Source organism: Thalassophryne amazonica, chromosome 20, assembly GCF_902500255.1.
Source record: "Thalassophryne amazonica chromosome 20, fThaAma1.1, whole genome shotgun sequence".
Taxonomy (NCBI): domain Eukaryota; kingdom Metazoa; phylum Chordata; class Actinopteri; order Batrachoidiformes; family Batrachoididae; genus Thalassophryne; species Thalassophryne amazonica.
The window spans coordinates 52,829,164-52,854,413 of NC_047122.1; the positions used below are offsets into that span (position 1 = coordinate 52,829,164).

At 41.6% G+C, this 25,250-nt stretch overlaps 1 protein-coding gene across 1 annotated transcript in view; it reads left to right on the top strand.

Annotated features, from left to right (window-relative positions):
* The first annotated feature begins 219 nt into the window (after positions 1 to 219).
* satb1a (SATB homeobox 1a) overlaps positions 220 to 25,250 on the top strand; it is a 33,264-nt gene continuing 8,233 nt past the window's right edge. Inside the window, exons 1-10 of the mRNA XM_034160861.1 lie at positions 220 to 1,171; positions 1,321 to 1,537; positions 4,323 to 4,499; positions 4,581 to 4,707; positions 9,534 to 9,657; positions 10,616 to 10,727; positions 13,047 to 13,570; positions 16,411 to 16,611; positions 20,141 to 20,296; positions 23,886 to 24,089. Coding sequence (XP_034016752.1) covers positions 1,321 to 1,537; positions 4,323 to 4,499; positions 4,581 to 4,707; positions 9,534 to 9,657; positions 10,616 to 10,727; positions 13,047 to 13,570; positions 16,411 to 16,611; positions 20,141 to 20,296; positions 23,886 to 24,089 — 1,842 coding nt within the window. The 5' untranslated portion in view covers positions 220 to 1,171. The remainder of the gene's footprint in view (positions 1,172 to 1,320; positions 1,538 to 4,322; positions 4,500 to 4,580; positions 4,708 to 9,533; positions 9,658 to 10,615; positions 10,728 to 13,046; positions 13,571 to 16,410; positions 16,612 to 20,140; positions 20,297 to 23,885; positions 24,090 to 25,250) is intronic.

The window sequence follows — 25,250 nt, forward strand, 5'->3', positions numbered from 1 at the left end:
TAAATTAAACGTTTTAGTTCTTGGAGTGTGTACATGTGATTCCTTAGTTGTTGTTTTTATTGTTAATAAATTTCCAAAAAAAAAAAATTTTTCTCATGTCATTATGGGGTGTTCTGAGTAGAATATTGAGGTGAAAAAAATGAATTTACTAAATTTTGGAATAAGGCTGTAACATAACAAAATGTGGGGAAAATGAAGTGCTGTGAATACTTTTCCAGATCCACTGTCAGTCAGCCTGTTCCACTTTGTCCTGCTGCTCTTCTTTACCACTGAGAGCTGCAAAGCCCCAAAGATAATAATAATAAGTGCGTGCGCAGCATGTGGCAGAAAATAATAAATAGATTTATGTGCAATTGTCACATTTAATACATTTACAGAGCGAGCTAGTGAATTCATTATTACACCATATGCTAATGCAGCTGGATCTCTCTCTCTCTCTCTCTCTCTCTCTCTCTCTCTCTCTCCGCGTGCGCACTGAGCTTTGAAGTGTAACCAATAACTGCTGACCTGGAGTCAGTGATGTCGACTGAATCTACGCCGTGAAATGTGAGCTCTGAGAGCTCCGAGCTGAGTATTGTTCTCCGCCTCCCCGTTCAGCTGCTCTCCGGCGCGATTTGTCGGACAGAGAAAACCCGGAAAGCGAAGCTGAGCCACTGACTGGGTCAGGAAGGAAGGATCGTGCAAAAAAAACCAAACTACTTCAACCGTGAACACATATTTTCGACGTTACCAAGAAGATTCCCGTTAGCGAAAGGTCGGACAGCCGGACGCACGGCGCAGAAACGCGTCTGGTATCAGCTGGAGATCAGCAGCGACCCCTGATCACATGGATGCAGACCGCGTCTGCAGGAATGAGGAGGTGCTGATGCATCATGGCAGGGTGGATAAGCCCGATGTGCGCACTGAAACAGGTTGGTTTCGTCGCGATCAAACTTCGGACGCGGTTCGATTCGTGCGCATTTGAAGAACTGGCTGGTGGCTCGTGGCGGCGCGCCGGCTGATGACAGCAGCACACGGTGTATTATGGGAAACAGCCGTAGCAGCACCTACTGGACTTTTCCTGTATTTAGAAGAGTCTGTCTGTGTATCTTTGTGAAGGTCATCATACATCTGTGATCCTCGAACCTGCAGACCTACTGTGACTCTACAGGAAAAAGAAAAAACCCTGCAGGTGATTGAAGTTATGGATGATGAAAACAATTCTATTCTATGGAACACTGCAGAAGTACAACAGGGCTCTCAACAGACACACTCTCAATACACTCCAACTCATTTTTTTGTACTTTTTTTGACACTGTGCATGTTCATGTGTGACCCCAGATGGACCCTCTGTGCAATGGAGCCATGAAAGCGGAGGGCGGCGATCCTGTTTCAGACCACCAGCCCCCTCCTGCAAAGCTGGTTCGCCTCGAACCAAATGAGGCCGGACCCTCAGCCCAAGAGAGCAGCAGGCAGGGGAGTCCGGGAACCAAAACCTCATCTGCGCCCCACAAAGTCACCGCGCTGAGACCGCAGAGCAAGAGTTGGCACAGCAAAGGTACAGAGGTGATACGGGGAAAGGTTTTTTTGTTTCCTTTCTTCTACGTTCATGTTGTTCGACTCAGTGGGATCTGCTTTTTTGAAAATGATTAGGATTGTGTCTGATGTACTCAGATTTTGGAGCAACCTGCTGCTGTAGTTGAAAAACTGTTATGAAGTCTATTGGATGACGAAATGTCGGTCTTGGTCTCTGCAGGATCCTTGAATATCTTTGAAATTAAATAAAAATTGGCCATGTGGCATTATCCAGTGTACAGGAGCCTCTGTGCACCAACTGGAAAAAGCCAAGGAGACTCCCATGCGTCACATGGTGAGACAGATAGATGACTATCTTCAGTAGGTGGGGGGTGGTGGGGGGGTGCACCAGCTGTCTCCCTGAGTGGTTGACATCTAGAAATGGTGGAAGCAGCGATGTATATGCAGGCCTGTTCTGATAACAAAAGTAATTTACTTAAACTAAATCCATGTGAACTAACAAAAATAATGATAAAGAACAACATTTAGATTTAAAGGGGGGGGGCACATGCATCTTTTCAGCCAGATAAAATAGGTCAGGGGTGTCCAATCCTGCTCCTGGAGGGCACTTGGCCTACATATTTTCTACCTCTTGCTGCTCCACCTACAGCTAATTATCTCAGTTAGGTAAGCAGAGTTTGATAAGAGAGTATAGCACAACGTATGCAGGACAAGTCCTCTCCAGAAGCACGGCTGGACACCCCGATGTAGGTTACTGGGTATGCTAAAAATAAATATTGCAGGCTGTAACTTTTTGCTTTGCAAAGAGTAAATTAAGCTAACTTTATTTTATCCTACTGAGGTGATGTATCCTATAAAATCTGAGATCAAATAATCAAATGTCAGGACTCGCACCTTAATTAGGATGAAGGGGGTCAGGATCAAAAGTCGAAGGAAGCATGAGGGTCAAACATCATATATATAAGGCATAATCTTCCCTTTAATAAAGATCAAGGGAATCAGGATCAAAGGCATGATCAGGATCAAAGGAACGAAAATCATAGGTCACAGATCAAACGCATAATCTTCCCTTTAATCAACCTTGAATAAATCAGGATCAAAGACAGGATCTGGATCAAAGCATGATCTGCTTCTTGATGTGGATCAAAGGAGCCCAGATCAAAAACCGTATCAAAGGACCTTAGCTCAAACCATGACATGGATCAAAATAATAAAGGTCACAGATCAAAAGCATGATCTGCCTCTTGATCAGGATCAAATGAAAAAAGCTCAAAGATTAAGGACTAAATGCAGGATTTTCATGATCCAGCTAGACAGCGCCTACTCGCATGCGTGATGATGTCACAACTCGAATTTCTTTCAGTAACAAGAACTGTCAAGAAACTTTCTCGTGTGTGTTTGGAGTTGTGTGGTGGTAAGAATAGCCTTTTGTTTGCTTGAATAACGATGTCAGTCACACAAAGAAATCAAATAATAGTGAAAAATGTTCATTGCTCCCAGAATGTTGGTATTTTGGTCGTTGAACTTTAGCCCCGGTCACATGGCACTAAAGAAGGACACTGAAGCCAAAACGAAACAATAAATCTGGACTTACGTTGACTTTCAGAGACATCATTTAACCGTCGTCCAGCTTTGTTCCTGTACGAATCCCGACGACATCAAGTCGTCCGTATTCTGTTTTGCTTTCTGTCTTGACGGTTTCTCATCGTACGGTAATTCTTGTACCGTCAGCATTCCGTTTGACAGTCATGCAACCTCCCAAGTCCAATGTCTTGCACGAACATTGTACACACACACACACACACACACAAAAAAAACGGCTGTTCGCATGCTGTCATTGGCTGTAGAGGCTGTGCGCCACAGATGGCTGTGCCTGTGGCGCACACCTGTTTGATTCGTGGGCTGTGCGCCAAAGACAGCTGTTTGTGTGTGTGTGTACAATGTTCGTGCAAGATGTCGGACTTGGGAGGTTGGATGAAGTTGGATGACAGTCAAACAGATCGCTTATGCTACGGGAATTACGCAAATGATGAGGAACAAGACAGAAAGCAAAACGGAATACGGTCGACTTGAAGTTGTCGTTGGGATTCATACAGGAACGAAGCTGGACGACAGTTAAATGATGTCTCTGAAAGTCAACGATTTCTTGTTTCATTTTGGCTTCAGTGTCCTTCGTTAGTGCCATGTGACCGGGGCTTTAGATCGATATTCACACCACTGCAGCGCTCCTTCTCATTCCTTGTGGGTTAAAAACAACGACAACAAATTTACTTTCGGATACGGCGTGGAATTCGCCGTCATTTCACTCCCTGGAAATCTGACAGGGGAGCAGGTGTTTCTAATGACGCCAACACGCGAGCAAGAGGCTCACTAACCGGAAGTCTCAATTTCAAGATGGCGGCGGATCTTGAAAATCCCCCACTAACAGACACAGACAAATTGGCAAAAGGAAAAAAGTTCCCAACAAAGGTAATAAAACATTTAAATCTCCAAGAAAAGCGCTGTTTTGGTGGCTCTTACTTTTAATTGAAAGGAGCAGCTGTTCACCATGCCCTCTCCATGTGGGCGGGGCTCCTGAACATGCAGTGCAGCTCGGGGGGTGTGTCACATACATGCAGCCACGCCCAGTACCTGACACACACATATTTGTCGGATTTTGCCGTTGTTAAGCATCAAACTCCAAATATTTTTAAAAGGTATATTAGAAAAAAAAGATTTTGCACAAAATATGAACAATAAAATTAAGTATTGAAGAAATTGTGCAGTAAAGTTTAATTTTTTTTGTTGTGCTTTCACACTGGCCTCAGGGAGCCTGTTGCCGGTGTTCTGCGTGGTGGAACACAGGGAGAGCCCTTTGAAGGGGGACAGGAAAGAGGAGCACGCTGAGTTTGTGCTGGTTAAGCGAGACCTGCTGTTTAACCAGCTGATCGAGATGGCACTACTGACTCTGGGCTACTCCCACAGCTCAGCCGCGCAGGCCAAAGGTACAGCATCCACCTGCCTTCCTGTACGTGGAAAAACCCACTTTGGCTTCTTCTCACAGCTTCTCGTGCACTCGTGTTCAGGTCTGATCCAGGTGGGCAGGTGGAACCCCGTGCCTCTGTCGTCTGTGACAGACGCCGCCGACGCCACAGTGGCCGACATGCTGCAGGACGTTCACCACGTCACCACCCTTAAAATCCAGCTCCACAGGTTGGGTTTCACTCTCTCTGTGTTCATGCTGATTTACACCCACAGTCTCCAGATTTGAAGAGTTGATTTGTGCCAGTCTTAAAAGAAATACAGGCATGTAAATATGGATACAGCAATGAATCTAAAGTTTGAAAAAATCGATTTTATATTGGCATGTACAGTTTTTTAAAGCAATAAATGACTTGCACTTGTTTCTTTTACTGACAGTCATTTATATATTTTTTCTTTTTATCCTTTTTTTTCTCCAAAGACCTCAGCATTTCCAGGTATAGTGTCCTAGAGGCTCAATTATTTCCAAACTTCAGCCTGAGTTCAGTTGTCTTCACCACTGCACGCGGGTGGTGTTGCGTATACTGGGGACTTTTTTCAGTCCTGTGTGTGCACCTGTTTTGTCTGTATGTCAGCAAAATAATGAGAAGAGTTTTAATCTGATATGTACCAAACGTGGTGGAATGAGTGAAGGTCAGCCAAGGTAGTTTGATTTGAACAAAAATCGGTTAAAAGTCGAAGTCACAGCCCAAGGTCAAAATCTGAGCCCAGCCCTTATATAGTCCAACATATTCTTATGCCACAGATATCATATGAAAAGTTAAGTGTTATATTCACCATTTTCAACACTTGCATGCAGTTTGTGTTTTGTGTGTGTGTGTGTGTGTGTGTGTGTGTGTGTGTGTGTGTGTGTGTGTGTGTGTGTGTGTGTGTGTGTGTGTGTGTGTGTGTGTGTGTGTGTGTTTCACAGGTAATTTTGATGCCAAAATCAGATTCAGAAGGTTCAAAAGCTTGGAAATTGATGCCAGTATCACAAGAATCACCACTGACCAATCAAAAGATAAAGTGAAAAGTAGAATAAACCATCATGACACTGTTGGTGGCCATATTGAATTTTAAGTTTGCTGACATTATTTTATAAGTTAGTGGCCTATAAGGTAATCACATATAAAATTTGATGCTTGTATGAATCTTTTTTTTTTCATATTTGCCTGACTATTTCAACTTAGAGTGCAAAGAACCCCAACAAGCTGAACCCTGCATTTTCTTTGGCACAGAACAAGTTAAAGGAGGCATTTTATATATTTATATATATATATATATATATACAACCCCTGGCAATAATTATGGAATCACCGGCCTCGGAGGATGTTCATTCAGTTGTTTAATTTTGTAGAAAAAAAAAAGCAGATCACAGACATGACACAAAACTAAAGTAATTTCAAATGGCAACTTTCTGGCTTTAAGAAACACTATAAGAAATCAGGAAAAATAATTGTGGCAGTCAGTAACGGTTACTTTTTTAGACCAAGCAGAGGGAAAAAAATATGGACTCACTCAATTCTGAGGAAAAAATTATGGAATCACCCTGTAAATTTTCATCCCCAAAACTAACACCTGCATCAGATCAGATCTGCTCATTAGTCTGCATCTAAAAAGGAGTGATCACACCTTGGAGAGCTGTTGCACCAAGTGGACTGACATGAATCATGGCTCCAACACGAGAGATGTCAGTTGAAACAAAGGAGAGGATTATCAAACTCTTAAAAGAGGGTAAATCATCACGCAATGTTGCAAAAGATGTTGGTTGTTCACAGTCAGCTGTGTCTAAATTATGGACCAAATACAAACAACATGGGAAGGTTGTTAAAGGCAAACATACTGGTAGACCAAGGAAGACATCAAAGCGTCAAGACAGAAAACTTAAAGCAATATGTCTCAAATCGAAAATGCACAACAAAACAAATGCACAACAAAACAAATGAGAAACGAATGGGAGGAAACTGGAGTCAACGTCTGTGACCGAACTGTAAGAAACCGCCTAAAGGAAATGGGATTTACATACAGAAAAGCTAAACGAAAGCCATCATTAACACCTAAACAGAAAAAAACAAGGTTACAGTGGGCTAAGGAAAAGCAATCGTGGACTGTGGATGACTGGATGAAAGTCATAATCAGTGATGAATCTCAAATCTGCATTGGGCAAGGTGATGATGCTGGAACTTTTGTTTGGTGCCGTTCCAATGAGATTTATAAAGATGACTGCCTGAAGAGAACATGTAAATTTCCACAGTTATTGATGATATGGGGCTGCATGGCAGGTAAAGGCACTGGGGAGATGGCTGTCATTACATCATCAATAAATGTACAAGTTTACGTTGATATTTTGGACACTTTTCTTATCCCATCAATTGAAAGGATGTTTGGGGATGATGAAATCATTTTTCAAGATGATAATGCATCTTGCCATAGAGCAAAAACTGTGAAAACATTCCTTGCAAAAAGACACATAGGGTCAGTGTCATGGCCTGGAAATAGTCCGGATCTTAATCCAATTGAAAATCTTTGGTGGAAGTTGAAGAAAATGGTCCATGACAAGGCTCCAACCTGCAAAGCTGATCTGGCAACAGCAATCAGAGAAAGTTGGAGCCAGATTGATGAAGAGTACTGTTTGTCACTCATTAAGTCCATGCATCAGAGACTGCAAGCTGTTATAAAAGCCAGAGGTGGTGCAACAAAATACTAGTGATGTGTTGGAGCGTTCTTTTGTTTTTCATGATTCCATAATTTTTTCCTCAGAATTGAGTGATTCCATATTTTTTTCCCTCTGCTTGGTCTAAAAAGTAACCGTTACTGACTGCCACAATTTTTTTTTCCTGATTTCTTATAGTGTTTCTTAAAGCCAGAAAGTTTCCATTTGAAATGACTTTAGTTTTGTGTCATGTCTGTGATCTGCTTTTTTTCTACAAAATTAAACAACTGAATGAACATCCTCAGAGGCCGGTGATTCCATAATTTTTGCCAGGGGTTGTGTGTGTGTGTGTGTGTATATATATATATATATATATATATATATATATATATATATATATATATATGAATAAAAATTTGGAATTTTGCTGTGTCCTCAAAATCAAACCAATTTTCCCTTGGTCCAAATGTATCCACCAAATGTCAATTAAATCAATTATTGTGTTTCTGAGATATCTTCATGTTCATCAGACAAGCACAATGCTAAAAAACTACTGCCTTTAGCACAGGTAATAATTTGGTAGTTTATTGAAATCAACAGTAAGAAGTATGTGGAATCAGTTCTGTTACTTTGCTTAGGGCCCCTTCACACATAGTGTGAAGTTTGGACGAAGTGCACACTTAATGCGCATGATGCAGGAATTGTGTGCAAACCGTGTAATATCGTCCCTGCCTCCAACACCTCGTACACCTGTTGCTACAACTATTTGCACACACGAGCACCTGAAAGACAAAGTGTGCACTGTGCAAACCTACTGCACCCTCTCGCAGCAGGTGATGGCCAAATTCCAGGTGACATGCATGAACATCTAACACAGCTTGCATGGCACTTAGAAAATGTGTGGCCAGTCGCACTATTAACACGACAACAGACTGCAGACAATCACTTTCGTACTCACAGAGAAATTTTCCCACACAAGTGTGGCTTTGGTGTGTGCGCTGAGATGACAGGAGGTGTGTCCTCCCACTGAAGCAACTGTGGAAATCTGGGGATCTGAACATTCCAGCTGGACACCACATACTGTATTTGGACGGACATGGACAGACAACTGTCCACTGTGATGCGTGTGTGTCTGCTTGCTGTTAACAAGTGGACATAAATAAAAACATATATCACTGTGGCGACATGCTGCAGCGAGCGAGCACGCGCATGGTGCACACGGCGTGCACATGGACAGGCTGCTCCCAGGTTGAAATGGACCATCAGATCAGAACATGCAGCAGGCGATCTCACTGTCACGTCACCCATGTGAGCTCTGTTCCACATGACGCAGTGTCCTGCAGCGTGTCATCCACAAGACACGCGCGGTCGGTTGGAGACCAGCCAGCAGATGTGGACATGAATGAGACGAGTGAACTGCTTCTCATTCATGTCATTTCATGACTGTACATCTGTGACCATGGGTCATCTACAGAGGAACAGACAGATCATATTTGTCTTGCTTGCTTGATAAATGCGGTGTTTTTATATGGTGTGTGATTTTAATTTTTTTGTAATACTTCCATGTCCTTCCTGATATGAGGCAGATTCCCACAGCTTTCAAAGAACAGCTTTGTAGCTCAGTGGTAAAATCGCTGACTGCCAGTCAGAGGTTTTGGACTGCGCGGGTTTGTGTCCATTGGGTCGTATATTTGTTTTTTTTTTGTTTTTTTTCTCCACATAAGCAGCACAATGTGGTCCCACAGGTACTGGCTGGTTTCATTTTTTTTTTTTTTTTCATATTCCACATAAGCGGCGCGATGTGCTGCAGCTGGCACTGTGTGTTCCTGCCCAAAAGACACTGGCGCACGCACAAACTCTCGCACCAGGTTCGTGCACACCTGCCCGTTGGCGCAATGTTTCGTGGTGCACTAATTTCAAACCGCTTCGTGCTGTTTCGCCATTTGCGTCCAAACGCCATCCAAACTTCGCACTACGTGTGAAGTGGCCATTAGGGCTTAAAAGAATTTTTGTTTCTTTTAAGCTAAGTTCTGTTGGCTTCTCCCAGTTTGTTGGGGGTCACCATAATGGTCTGACATGAATTTGGATGATGTTGATTTGGTACAAGTTTTATCCTAGATGCCCTCCCTGACCCAAATCCAGATGTCCAAGTAGAATGGGGCATGGGTGCCCTTGAACCAGGGAGCTCCTTTAAGGGAGGCAAGCTTAATAACAGTTTGCATCAATACATCAAAAGGACTGGAATCTTCCAGTTAGATCATAGGGGGACGATGTGCAGTGCGATTAATTTTGCTTGCAGCTTGTTTTAATTCTTTCCCTGCTGCCCTAGTAGTGTCTTTTCAGCATCACCATCCTCTTTGTTTAGTTATCCCAATTTGGAGGACCTCCCACCTGAGCAATGGAGTCACTCCACTGTAAGAAATGCTCTGAAGGAGCTCCTCAAAGACATGAACCAGAGCTCCCTTGCCAAGGAATGTCCATTATCTCAGGTAACACACACAATCATAGAGACAGTGAAAGTGAGGTTTGACCTTCCCTGTCCTGTAAAACCAGGTGCATGTTTGCGTTTTACCTCTACGGAGTGAGACTGAGTGAGTGTGTGGTCCAATAGGTAAAAAGTCCAGATGCAGAGGTAGATAAGGCATAGAGCGCGAGACAGGAATAGATAATAAAAGATAGCTATCTCCTTAAAAGCAACCGTGCCCAGGCTGGCGCCTGTCTCGGTTGTCTTACTGTCTGCCTGACACCAAGTCCGTCACTCTCACTTCAGCTTTTTCTGCACCCTCGGCTGCATTGCATTAAATTGGCATTCAAATTCGGTATTGCAGTCTCCTTCAGACTCTGCAATGGGAATGCATAATAATAATAATAATCATAATCATAAGCACACAAATAATTTAACACTAATCGCGCATTATTTGAGCATGAATATTTATAATTATCAACTTAGTATATCTGTTATTTTGCCCAGGGATGCATAAGACATCTACGCTTCGATAAAGAGAAATTGCTCAGTACATCTTCTGCAAGATTCCTTCCTTCTGCACCGTGATAACATCTGATACAAGCCCATCTTTCTCTCCATCTCTCCTCTTTGCTCCTCTCACGTTTGTGAGAAGCAGATTAAAATAAATATGAGAAGATGAAAAGTGTAATCAGATGTAGAGATTGCAAAGGATGGTCTACGGGGGAAATGCATGGGTTTTTTTAGACAGAATGAAAGACAGACAGATGTAGTCTCTGATGACATAAGGGCACACACACACACACACACACACACACACTGATCATCTGTCGTTATTATCCTATTTACCTGGGGGCCTTTTTAATAACCCAGATCTGAGTTCATTAATATCAGATGTGTGAACAGCTGAGACACCCAGGCAGCACGGCGCGGGAGGTGTACGAACATGATGAATTTCTATTGTTTTTTCCCTTCTGTTTCAGAGTATGATATCATCGATTGTAAACAGCACTTACTATGCAAATGTCTCAGCTGCCAAGTGTCACGAGTTCGGCCGATGGTACAAGCATTTCAAGAAGATTAAATGCTATAAAGGTGAGGGGTGCAAGCTCAGTCTGCTAACAGTTGGGGCCCTATCTTGACAACCTATGGTGTACAGGCCATTAGGCGCGTGTCTGACTTATTTTCACAGCTTACACGGTGCGTAATAGTGTAGCAGTACTTGAGTCTGGTGTTGGTCTGGAGAACGGCCTCGAGACCACATTTTCACTTACTCAGCCTCAAAATTGAAAGTAATTCTACTCAGTCTTGACACCGTCTCAGACTAGAATAAGTCTCAATCTTGGACTAAAATAAGTGTACACATAATTGAAAATTAATAATTAAATGACAGGTATTATTACATTAATACACTCTAATGGGAGCCATCGACAGTGCACGATGTCTATCTCAAAGACATTTATAACACATTTTTTTGGGGGGGGGGAGCTTTTGATGTCATACAGTTTTGAGGTTGACTCACACTGAGCTGCTGAGCCCATCTCGTGACAGAAATTTCACTTTTTAATATTCACAGGGTGATGGCAAGTCTAATTAAATTCATTGTTTTAAAAAACAGACTTGGATTTTTAGGTTTCGCTCTCAACTCGGTCTCGCATCCACTAAAAACTCCATCTTGACTCAGTCTTAACCACTCCAAGATTCCAATGCCTTGGTCTTGACTCACACGCTACCGTTTAAGGTCTTGGCCTTGAATCAGACTCAGTATACATCCTTAGTGTGTAATCTGAACACAAAGGTCAGCACAGGGTGCAAAGGAGCCAGATTTATTCTCTTCATTAGTGGGCATACCATGAAATAAACCAGAGTCTCATCCCCTTTAAGATATGGAACCCCTTCAAGATCCAAACTCCCCCCTAAAAATCTGTCTCCCCTTGCCTTCACTGCGCGTGCATAATTTCAGAGCATGAGAAGCGATTCACCGATTATTGCTTCGTTTCTGCTCAAAACTGCACTCCAGTAGTCTGAAGCTTTTGTACAACAATCATTTCCACATAAATTCAGCATTATTTCATAATAAAAGACGGGGGAGCGATCAGAGCAGCACTGCAACACATCTGAGTCTGACTCTGAGTCTGACTCTCTGAGTCTGACTCTCTAGCACCCAAAGTAAAGCCTCTTAAATCATTCTAAAGTCAGTTTTAAACAGAAATGAGGCAGTTGTAAGCAGAAACAAAGCAATAATCATTGAATCGCTGCTAACGCTCTGAAATAACATATGCACAGCAGCACATCTGCTGTCGCACTCCTCCATATTTTATTATGAAATAATTCTGAATTTATGTGGAAATTATTGTTGTACAAAAGTTTCAGATATCTGTCGCTGAGATAGATGATGACTGGAGTGCAGTTTTAGGGGAGACCGTTTGGTCAACGACACCGGTGTGCGCCAGATGCAGAGCGCATTGCTATTTAGCAAGCAAACTGAAGCGAGAATTTGCCAGACAGTTTAACAGTTCAGTGCTAATATGTCAGAATGTTCCAGCATGCAGCAGTCACCAAAGCTCACTGAGGTGAGGCAGTGAGGTCATATTTTTTATGCTTCGATGTGTATTTATGTTTATTTTGTTGTTTTCAATTCAGTTTAAGATGGATGGCTGTTTATCATGAGCTTATGCGAGGGGATCTGGGTATTGCTATGTTCAAATATTACAACTACTTACATAGGGAGGATGAGGATCACTTGCATTGTGATGGAATATCAGTTATGATATTTTGTCCATGTGGTAGGTTTCCCTGGGTATGATTGAGCATTCAGGTGTCTCATTGTTGAGGAGCTGCAGAAGGCCAAGGGCACACTCGTGTTTCACCTGGCTGCAGCAGATAGATGGTTACTTTTGAGATGTTTGGATGGAGGAGTTGTTTGCCTGATTGGTCACCATCCAGTTCCAACTTATGGTGGATGTTGCAACGTGCAACACCAGGTTCCTGCTCCCATACCGACCTGACCTGACCACTTTAGATGAGAGATTTGTTGGCCAATAGCACAATCACTTTTCCACACAATGCTAATGGACCAGCATTGTACATTACCAAAACTCACTTTTAAACCAATTACTGTATATTCCGAAGTGTAAATCATACTGGAGTATGAGTCACATGATCTCCCACACTAGTAAAAAAAAACACGACTTATAAAATGGAGAATATGGTAGTTGACCGTAATTCTACGACGTAGACCCTCATCATGAAAAATACAATTACAAGTTTGGAAACTACAAATGACTTTGATTTCACTGTGCACTCCTAGGTTTAAGATAGGGTCCTTGGTGTTTTTACAAACAAAACTGTCAGATATATCAATAATTCTACATGTTTTGCTTATTTTCTTGTCCTCCATCTGCTCCCATTCAGATACTGACAGTTTTTCTGAGCAGTCTACTCTTACTACCATCACCCAAAAGCCAGGCACAGGTAGCACAGCTGAGCAGAGCTCAAGTCTGCTTTTTCCTCGCAGAGGAGTAGCCAACATTTGTGGCCGTTCCCCGCTCAGTCTCCGCCCATCCGGGCTGGTGACTCAACCTCTCACCTCCCAACTGGTCAGCCAGCAGCTGGTGATGGCCCAGTTTCTCAACCAGCAGTATGCGGTTAGCCGTATGCTAGCCGGACAAGGTCTCTCACCCCCCACACAGCAGTATCTCAGCCACCCCCCTGTGGGAAGGGTTCCTACTAAAGTATTCTCCAAACCTCCCGACTCCCAAGCGCCGCAGCCAGCACAGTGCGGAGGTGTAGCAGGGCTGCAAAACCAGACCTCAGCTGGATCATTGGCAGGACCACCCGACGTGCCCAGTGACATCTACCACTGCGTGAGGGAGGAGTTGAAGCGAGCGGGCATCTCCCAAGCCATCTTTGCCCGAGTGGCCTTCAACCGGACTCAGGTATGAAACAGGGCGGACAGGAAACGGGTAGAAGGGCTATCATTCATTTTGCAAGTGTTTTCTCTGGTGTTGTCGACAAGTCAGCTGTGTGCAAAAAAGCATTTAATGGTTGGCACATTGGCATGGCCTTTGCCGCAATGGCCCCTCCCTCCCGTGTGTACGCATTTGTGCCAGCTCTCTGCAGCACAAAGCTGGTGCCAACACTGAAGCAGCTGCTGTGCCAGCCAATCACACCCCCTTGGAGAAATGCTGTCTCGCTCTTTACTCTTTCCCACAATTTTGCTGTCCCTCCATCTTGCCACCTTTCACTCTGGCAGCGTTCATGTAATCGCTTCATCGCCTTGTCAACGTATCTTCTTAAAATACTGCATTCGCCAGATCTCCCTTTGTGGTCGCCCCCGGTACTAAAATGTTACATTGTCTGTGTCCATAATTTTACATACGACACCGATCTCACAGAAATGTGGCTCAGAGGATAGAAGACGCCCATTGTTATTATTATTGTTATTATTATTACCGTCATTATCATTTTCATCTCAATAAGCAGGGCTAGATGTTGTTTGCCCCCATGTTTCCCTTTAGAAAGTCCTTGGTGCTCCAGTGCCAGCCGTACGCATTGGGCACAGTGCCAGCATGTCAACTCGAAGTGAGGAAAGCATTTGTCATGTGGTCTATTTATTTAGAAGGAGGATTTTGGCAGGTAGAGCCCGAAATGATCCATGATTTGAGTAAGAAGGCTTTTTCCTCTTCTCTGCCAGTGTAAAATCTGATTTCTTTGCAGGAGTAAGCCCTAAAATCTGCATGTGAAGTTTAAAAGCTTTCCTGAACAGACACATGCATCCAGGCTAACGCTAGGCTCCTAAAGAAGCATAGTGCTGCCACACTGGTTTAAAAATAAATAAATAAATACAAGTTTCAATGTAAGTTAATGTTTTAACATCACACAGATTGTCATGCTTTAACCAGTGACAGGCAAAGCTAATCAGCTCACAACAAATTTTTGAAGCTAACTTTTTCATTAGCGGATTAGCTTTTAGCTAACTTTGAATACACTTAGCAGACCAATTAGTTTCCACTACGTTTATTAGTTCCACTAACTGTAAGTCAGCTAGCTAACATTTTTTTTAATTAAAGGTAACTTCAAAAGCATTTGTAAACATTAAAATTATACATTTGTTCCTATTGGCGCTTATACACTACCATAAAGCAAAAAGCATCACCTCACCAAAATGGAAGACCAGGAGGTCAAGCCAGAATAAATCTGTTAATTAGATTATTAAAATTATTTTCATGTGTACTTTTCTTACTTAATATTTCTTATCCACTTAAAACTTTCGGTACTGTGAATAAACCATGAAGTATTGTTCAATTGCATTTGTTCATTTAATTTTTTAATTATATCTTGATCATCTTTTGAGCTTTCTGGGAACCTTCATGTTTACTTAACAACATATTTAAATTCCAACTTTTTCAGAATTTAATGTTGGAATTTAAAGTTTAATGTTTTAACATCATACTGATTGTCATGCTTTAACCAGTGACAAGCAAAGCTAATCAGCTAACAGTTAATTTTTGAAGCTAACTTTTTCATTAGCAGATTAGCTTTTCAGCTATCTTGGAAAACTCTTTGTCAACCAGTTAGCTTCCACGAACTTTGTTAGTTCTGCTAACTTTAAGTCAACGAACATTTTGTTAAAAACAAATGTTAAAGATCACAAACTATTTCTTATTCACTTAATACTTTGGGTAGTGTAAATTAACTGTAAAGTACTGTTCAGTTGCATTTATTCATTTAATTTTTTATGTATCGCTTAATCATCTTTTAATCTTAGCATGCTAAATCTTTTTGGGAACCTTCATGTTTCCTCATAAACATATTAAAAGTTTAGCTTTTTAGGTCTGTTTTCCAGGGTTTTAGAGCCAAAATAACCAAGCCAAAAATGTAGCTATTATTGGTAGCTTCAGTCAACTCTTTTAGTGGTTTATTGGTTTAGCATTATCACAGTTAACTTTTCAGTTAGCAGATTAGCTGTTATACCCACCAATGGTTTTAATGTGATAGGTTTCATGTTCTGATACTGATTATCATGTTAAGACATGAACCATATCATATGAAAATGTGAAACGTTTCACTTTATGAGATGCGTTGCTGTGACTTTGCGTCTGAGGTTTTTTATTTTATTTGTTTGTTTTCTGATGGACGGCATTCAATCATAGCGGGTCAACCGGCTTTACAGCTGGAGAGACTTCTGAAGGTTTTTTTTTGTTGACATAAACACACAGCCAGCAGTCACTCCACCAGTGTTTTGTTTCTGTACCACATAACGCCTCATTGTGCACAATTGCACACACAGAGAGACTATATAATATTAATATTTAGACAGAATAACAGAAAAAAATTGTTTGTCCACAGATGCCAGAGTCATAAATATTCATATTCTAATTGTAATGTAATAAGTCTGTATTAATATTATTATTCAGCTTTTTATCTCTGTAGTGTGTAACGTCACATCAGGCATAATTGCGCACACAAAAAGAGATCACAACAAATATTAATATTTAGGCAGAATATATAAAAATAGTAATTCATCCAAGGATCCCCAAGTCATAAAAATTCATATTCCAGTTGTTTGCGGGTGGAGAATCTCCACAAGAGAGGAGAGAGACTGCTGCATGTGTCATTAATATTTAAGCAGAAAAACTAAAATTGCCTCACAGTTCATTCATGGGTGTTAATCTCAGCAGACTCTACATTTTTTAAGCTGGCCTACCTTGTGATATTTGCCTATTTGCTATTTTTGATTCATGTGGATGCATTTGCATGTGTTTTGATGCACCAGGGCCTGCTGTCAGAGATCCTGCGGAAAGAGGAGGACCCTAAGCATGCATCCCAGTCACTGCTGGTAAACCTACGTTCTATGTACAACTTCCTGCAGCTCCCCGAGTCTGAGAGGGAGCGCATATACCAGGAGGAGAAAGAGAGAAGTCTGACTGGATTCACTCCAAGCAACAACAGTAGCATGTCGCCAAGATCTACACAGGTCAGTCACGCTTAATTCTGGGATCCAGTAGGGATGGGTTCTTGCTCATACTGTGTACAGTACTTCTAAGGACTGTGTGTTTGGTATAGTCATGGAATCCAGTTACTTTGGTGCCTTTGTTGGTGATAAAATGGACGAGATTAGATAGAACTTTATTGATCCCTTTGTAAAACTCCCTCAGGGAAATTGAGGTTCCAGGAGCATTGTACAGCAGCACACAGGGTAAGAAGTACACAGATTATCAAAAGTGAAAAAAAAAAGAAAAACAGTTTGCAAATATAAATACCAATACACAATATAAATATCAGACATACTGATCAGTACTGGTTTACTGGCTACTAGTGTGCCTCTCAAAATGGTCATGTACCTTGACTTTGCGGATAATGTTGTGATCTTTGTGGAGTTGGTGGATGTCCTGGTTGGAGTTCTCGAGAAGCTGAGTGAGGAGTCAGGCGTGTTCTCAGGCCTGTGAGTGTTCTGGCGCAAAATCAAGTTTTCATTAACCTTATCAGAGTCTTTAGGGATCCTTAAAACAGAAGTTCATTTCATTACTAGGTTTACTTATTACCCTACACACCAGCGATGTAGCAGGAGATTGTAATAGCTTGCGCGTGTAACGGGTGTGCAGATTTCCATTAAATGTGGTCAGAGTGAGTGTCTCCAGATGACTAATTTGTGGTCAAGGTCAAGAACTTCAAAAATATAATCCAAACAACACATTTTCTATAATATCTTTGTTAATCAATAGGACAAGAAAGGCGATCCAATTTTTCAGGATATTCCTCCAACTAATAGGCCTGGAGACATGATTCAGATGTTATATTCATCATTTCTCACTGATGTGTTTGTCTGTTTATATGTGGCCCTGCGACAGACTGTCGTCCTGTCCAGGGTGTGCCTTGTCTCGCACCCTGTGACTACTGGGACAGGCTCCAAACTCCCCGTGACCCCTAATTGGAGAAGGCGTGTTTAGAAAATGGGTGGATGGATCATCTCTCATTATGTTGCATATGTGGCATCATGATTAGTTCACTTAAACATTGTTAAATGAAATCATAATTGACTGAAAACACATTTTTCAAGATGTCTCTGCAACCAATAGGGCTAGAGAGTTTCTGTGTAGGCTCTCAGTTGTCCAGGTGGTTTCCATAGTAGAGAAGCTTGAATCTTCGACTGGACTGGGTTGCTTGACGCGAGGACGTTTCGCTTCAAATCATAGAAGCTTCCTCAGCTAAAATTCTTGCTCTGGTAGTCTGACTTCTGTCTGACCCTTGTCGAGAAGAACAAACAGAAGCCACAAAAGCTGGAGTTTTAAACCTAACCAGAAGACTCCTCCCACCGAGAGGCAGACTGCTACTGGCTAGTGATTAAACAATTGCTTTAATTAGCACCAATTGTGCTCTAGTTAGCACCCTCCTAATGACAGGGTAGCTGTCCCTCCTAACGATGGGACTGACACCTCTCCTGATGATATGAATGACTCATTACCATGAACAAAAGACTGAAACTGCTTTGATCTGAGTGCCCCATTGTAAACAGGGGACAAAGCGTGTCTCAGACCCCCTCCCCAGTTAAGGCTGGGTTTCAACTGTTTCACATAGTCCAGTCGAAGATTTAAGCTTCTCTACTAGGGCTAGAGAGGTTATCCAATGCATATATCAATCATTTAATCAACTGTCATTATGTGGTGTAAGTGATGTAATTTTGACATCGCTACAGTATCATGGAATAATGTTATTATCGTCTGAAATACACGTTTCTTGAATGTCTCCAACCATTAGGGCCAAATTAACAAGGTGTGGCTCATTCATTTCACTATTGCCACTTCTTCTAATACAGTGAAATCATACTACTATAGCACATTATGAGGTAGGCAGGATATGTATTCTGGCTCTTACACTGTTTAATGCTTGCATGGACTGAGTGTTGGGTCGGCTGGTGAAAACCAGTGACTTAGGTGGTTTTGTTGGTGAGGAAAGACTTATTGACCTTGACTTCGTGCCTGATGCTGTGTTCCTTGTGGAATCAACATATACCCTGATTGTAGCACTTTCAGAGACTGAGTGCGTTTGGGTTTGCTATTGTCCTGGATCAAGACTAAGATCCAGATGTTGAATGAATGAATGAATGAATGAATGAATGAATGAAAACTGTTTATTTCGAACATTTGATACAACAACAATTACAAGATAGATCAGTAAAGACAACAACAAAAAAGTTCCTACTGTGTACCCAACATGTCTGAAAAGGGGTAGGGTGAAGCATCAGCTTATTTATCCCTACCCCTTCTTCCCCACAACCAGTAATACCCTTTGCCACATATCCACATAGATTCCTACACACCTAAACTGATATCAATATATATATATATATATATATATATATATATATATACACACATACACATATACACAAACATAAATATACACCTACACATACCTACTTACATACAAAATACTATACATTTACAAGCCGAAGCATAAAACAAAAACACCCTAACCCTCATTACTCTTCCTCCTCCCTATACCTAGAAAAAAACATATTTTTGTACCGCTGTTTGAACATGTTCAGTGATTTCCTGGACCCAGCCATCAGAAGAGTATCTGAATGATGGAAAAGTGTTGATCTTGTAGAGACATTAACTAAGCGGTGACATTCATGTGTTGGTCCTCTGCCTTTGAGATCGACAGACACCCTGTAAGGACCTTATAGAGTCATGAGATCAGTGGACAGAGATGTTTAGGCGTCTTTAGGGTCTTGGTCAAACAAGCGGTTGCTTGTTAGCAACTGTCAATTATGACATTTTGGGCATTTGGAGCTCCTAGACTTGACTTGACTTGCAGGATATGCATCAGTACTTCAATGAATTTCATTTATGTTTGTAACACCAATTTGGTGCATTTTTCATCTTTGTGGTGCATTTGTTTTGGTGAGATTGTCACATGAATCCACAAACCAAACAAAACATTGTCTATGCCACTGCACAGCTAGAGTCAGGATCCTTCACTAGCTCCCCATTTTGTGAAAGTTAAAGCAGTGAAAGAAGTTTAAGGAATTAAGTGAATAAATCTGATTGGAATTCTGTGATGAATTTTGGGTCGCCAATTATTATTATTAAGAAAATTATCAAACAAATCTGTATGAAGCCACCTTGTACCACTTAATAAAGCCCTGCTGAATCTTTGACAGGTCACTGAGTTGGTTCTTGGAAGATGTTGAACGATCCGATCGCTTCAGTCGCTGATGGGCCAGTTCCAGCCTGAGCTTGCCTGGTTCTGGAGTTGAACCGCTGGTTTTCCCTGGTGATACCTGACGTGGTTTCGGCTCGGTTTGTGACAGTGGCCTGTCTATGCCACTGCACAGATCCAGTCAAAATCCTTCACTAGCTTCCCATTTCCAAGCACACACAATTGTGTTAAACAGCAAACTGGAATCATCTCTGCTCTGTTTTGAATTCACCTCCTGTTGCTGCCTTTGGCCCACTACCTTCCTATCTTCTTATCTACTTTCTGTCTCTGTCTTTCTCTAGGCACGACTATCCCCAGTTACAGGAGACAGAGGGCTGAGGACAGACAGCTGTGTCCTCAACGTCAGTTCATCTATCTACGATGAGATCCAGCATGAAATGAAGAGAGCAAAAGTATCTCAAGCTATGTTTGCAAAGGTGGCTGCTTCTAAGAGTCAGGTGTGTCACACATGCATCATTCCCGTGGTGGGATTGGTCATTTCTCGCGATCAGCTAGTCTTTGTGATGAATCAGTGGCCTCAGTTGAAACACAGATAGCTGGTGGAGGAAAGTCCGGATAATCAGCCAGCAGCTGTACTCTGCAGAGGACTATCATCAGTGCATCAGGCTGCTATTGTGTCCTGCATTATCACTTTAATAGTTGCCATACAAAAACATTACTTGGACACACATGCAAATACACACTGGTTTGTTGCTGTATTAGCACACTGACGTACGTGCAATTACACAAATACACACACACAGATGTGATTTGAGTGTTTATTGTTCTCATTTTTATGGCAGCCTCATAAGCTTGTTATTGCCTTTTGTTCGGATGATAATTTTCCTTCATGGAAAAGGGGGATTTACACTGTCTCATTTTCTCTTCCTCTCTAGCACTTCTCATCTTTCTTTCTTTGCTCCTTCCTTCCTTCTTTTTTTCCTTCCTTTCCCTGCTCATAAAGATGTTTAGAGGTCATTCAGTGGTCATGCCAATACTGACAGGTGGTAAAAAATTTTTTCCCCCTTTTTATCACTTCACCAATCTCCAGTTTTCCATTTACTTTCTCCACATTCTCTTCACATCTCTCACTTTCTCTGTATTAGCTGCCTGTTTGGCAGGCGGAACCATGTTGGATCTTTCCCCGTTCTATCTGCGCCGTACATCTGGATGGCATTGTGTGCTGGCGTTGGGCTGCAGCCAGCTGTGCATCTATCTGTGTGTGTGTGTGTGTGTGTGTGTGTGTGTGTGTGTGTGTGTGTGTGTGTGTGTGTGTGTGTGTGTGTGTGTGTGTGTGTGTGTGTGTGTGTGTGTGTGTGTGTGTGTGTATCCGTCTGCTTGCTTGAACATGTAATCATGCTCCAGTTTGTGAATGTGAAACTCGCTACCATCTGCCACTCACAAGTTTCTTGCCTTGTGATGCGAGGAGAAAATAATTCCAGTATTGAGTGGTTTTAATCATTTAACAGTGTTGTGATTTTAGTCATTTTTTAAACTCTAAACAAAGGATAAATACATTCATTTATTTGATTCATACCATCAAATTCCTATATAATAGCAAATAGAGATCTACAGGGTGGGCCAATAAAATGTTACCATTTTTTGATTGTACACAAGTTTTGAAATGAGAACTTATTCAAAAATTTTATTTACAGATTTATAACAGAAGCATCAAATTAACATTTGATACCAAAGGTTTCCCACTTTGTCTATTGTTTTCCGCACAGTTCAATAACTGATGACATGTTTAATCCACGCTCCTCTTCTCCGGATTACAAAATGTAGTATTTTATTGGCCCACCCTGTAATTGGAGTAGCAAAACCTTATTCAATGAGGCAAATAAATATTTGATTCACTGTCGATTTAGCAAGTTTTCCCAGCTACAAAGAATGGAGAGGTCTGGAATTTTAATCGTAGGTACACTTCAATAAAGGTGTACCCTCTTCAGGTCATTGACCAGGTCCTCCCATGTAGTTCTGGACTTTCCCAGAATCATCATTACCCCATGAGGCGAGATCTTGCATGGAGCCCCAGACCAAGGAAGATTGACAGGCATCTTGTGTTTCTTCCATTTTCTAATATTAGTGCAGCAGAAAACATAATGTCAACAGAGGAATCATGCAAATGGTGATAGAAGCATCAAATTCAGCACAAATACACCTTAGACATTACTCTTTTGGGAAAAAAAAAAAAAAAGATTGGCCATTTGAATTTTCACTAGGTAGCCAGGTAGGTGTCAATTGAAGAATTACACAGGGGTCAAAATTAAAAGAAGCTCCAGTCATATTGAAAATTATACCATATTATTCATCTGCTCGCAAAGATTCCAAAAAGGTATAGTTTGCACCATCTGTCATGCTTAGTTATCATGTTACGGGGTAACGTGTCACGTCATAGAATCCAATGGCCGTCCACCTTGTTTGGTCTTTACTTTGCAGACCATATGTTCAACACAGTCAAAACTATTCCATTTCGGTCTCCGGTCGGTGTTGGTTTGCTCAGCCCTGCTGTTGACCAAGGCAGGGATGTACATCTGGAGCTGGTCCCCGGGTGCCTAATGGTGACTTCTGCTCCTACTGGCAATTAGGATGGGTTAAATGCAGTAGACATATTTCATTGTGCAGGGAACATGTTCTTCTGTGCATATGACAATAAAATTCCTTTGAATCCTTGAATCCTTGAATTTATTAATCCTATTAGCTCAACCAATAATTTGCACCATGTTTTACCATAATTGGAGCAATTTTAATTTTTGACCCCTGTACAAACTGAAATTGACATTTGTCACCATTCTTGCTGTTTTTAACCCATAACTCCATAGCATTCAGTCACAGATAGTCCAAACTCTACCTTTTTTGGGTTCTTTGTGATCAGACAAATAATGTGGTGTAGCTTTATATATGATTGGAGCTTCTTTTCATTTTGACCGCTGTGTAATTCTTCAATTGACGCCTACCTGGCTGGCTATTAAAAATTCAAATGGACAATCGTTTTTTTCAAAAGAGTAATGTCTAAGGAGTATTTATCCAGGATTTGTTGCTTCTATCACCATTTGCAGGATTGTTTCAGTTATCTGCTGCACTATAATTACGCCAACAGTTGTTGCGTTATCACCAAGCTGCTTGCCTGTTCCCAGCTTCATGCAGGTCTACAATTTTGTCCCTGCTGTCCTTAGACAGCTCTTTGGTCTTGGCTATGGTGGACAGGTTGGAGTTTGATTGACTGAGTGTATGAACAGGTGTCTTTTATACAGGTAATGAGTTCAAACAGGTGCAGTTAATACAGGTAAAGAATGCAGAATAGGAGGGCTTCTTAAAGAAAAACAAACAGGTCTGTGAGAGCCAGAATTCTTGTTGGTTGGTAGGTGATCAAATACTTATTTGTAAAGTGCTTTGAGCATCTGATGCAGATGGAAAAGCGCTATATAAATGCAGTCCATTTACCCAATAATCATGTATCCATCTGTAACCTGTGCAAATGTGCTAGTGACCCAAATATTATTAATGGTGGATAGAAATTTGGACCAGTTTGGAGCAGGAGGAATGGACAGTACGGGGCAGACCTCTGAGATTTTCTTTTTCTTTCCCATGTCTCCAAGCCTACACCTCATACCTCTGAAGAGAGGATGAGTTGTCCAACTGGACCACATGGCGGCATAAGTGGTTAGTGTACTTGCCTCTCAGACAGAGGTTCCCAGGTCAAGGGTATCTAGGGTCAGTGGGTGTCCAAGAACACAGGCAGGAAGCATGACTGGGAATCAAACTCAGGACTACCTGTTGGTAGCCCAACTCCTATCCCACTGAACTACCTGCTGCAGTACAGTAAACTGCATTAAAAAAAATTCCCCCTTGTTCTTTGTAGCATTACAGCTTATCAGGCAGAATGTCCCTGCAGGAGCTTGCTGGGTATCAGGTGCACGTCACATATTTTCACCCTCTCGTGTGTGCATTTACAGCATTTTGACCTCAGACTACTTAAAAACACCACACAGTGAGTTTATAGTCTGATGGCACAGGTTTAGTTTCTGTTGTGTTTTCCTCCTGTAGGGGTGGCTGTGTGAGCTGCTGCGTTGGAAAGAAGACCCCAGCCCGGAAAACCGGACATTATGGGAGAACCTGTGCATGATTCGCCGGTTCCTCAGCTTGGCCCAGACAGAGCGGGATGTCATCTATGAACAGGAGAGCTGCAACATGAGTACACAGCAGCACTGCAGCGACAGGATTACCCTGCTCAGCAACGACAGCATGCTGGTGAGGCACACGAGAACACAATGTAAGGAATTTAAATATCGTTAATATCGCGCCACACGGGGCACCATTAAATATGTAAGGAATATAAATATAATATTAATACCGAATGGCCTCACACAGCAGCACCAAAAATATGTAATGAATAATTAATATTATTAATATTGAAAGCACCTCACATGGGCGCAACCATAAAATATGTAATAAATTGAAATTGCACCGCACGGGCGCAACATAGAATAATGTATACAGAATATAAGTTAAAACAATATTTAATTAAATATGAAATTTAATTAAACACCTTGAAACAGGGCACCGCCTACTTAGAGGTGAAGGAACGTCATATTAATCAATATAAATTAGCCTTTGATCTGAAAGTCATAAGTTCCAGTCTTCAACTAGACACAAGAAAAACATATTTAATAATATATTTTTAATTTTATATATTTTATAATATATTTTTTATTTTATATATCTATATATCTATATATCTATATATATATATATATATATATATATATCTATATATATATATATATATATATATATATATCTATATATATATATATATATATATATATATCAAAACACCTCCGTTGGAAGCATTACAGGACAAGTTTGAACATGCCCAGCTGTTAAACAGTTTCTCGAATACTCACTCGACTGAAAGCCATCGAAAACCGCCTGAATCTTACGAATGGTTATCAACACAGAGGTGTTTTTCTGTGGCGTCGCGCCATGAGCGGCTGGGTGCCGACGCGCGAATCCGTCCGCACGTCTTTCATTACAAAATCTCCTTTAACAGTGGAATGTCCGGATAAATTGCTGATCCCAAACTCTTCTGAAACTTCTCTGTTCTCTCACGACATCCTGGGTCAACAGAGGCTTAAATTTGGAAGTTTTCAGCTTGAAACAGGCTGACGACGGCGGCTCGGGGCGCAGCGCGCCGCGCCGTCCGGCTCCGTGGGCTGTCTGAATTTCTCGAGTGGTGTCCACTTGGATGTGCCTTACAGTTTCAGAAAAAAATTTGATCAAGCAAAGCGCCAGTCTTTCAGGAATAAGTCAGACAAAGGAATTCCGATGAGGGGGGTGGACCAGTGCTCACTCAAAGCCTGCCCACAGGCGAATGACGCAACCGACAGGCGTGAAAAAACTCACGCATGC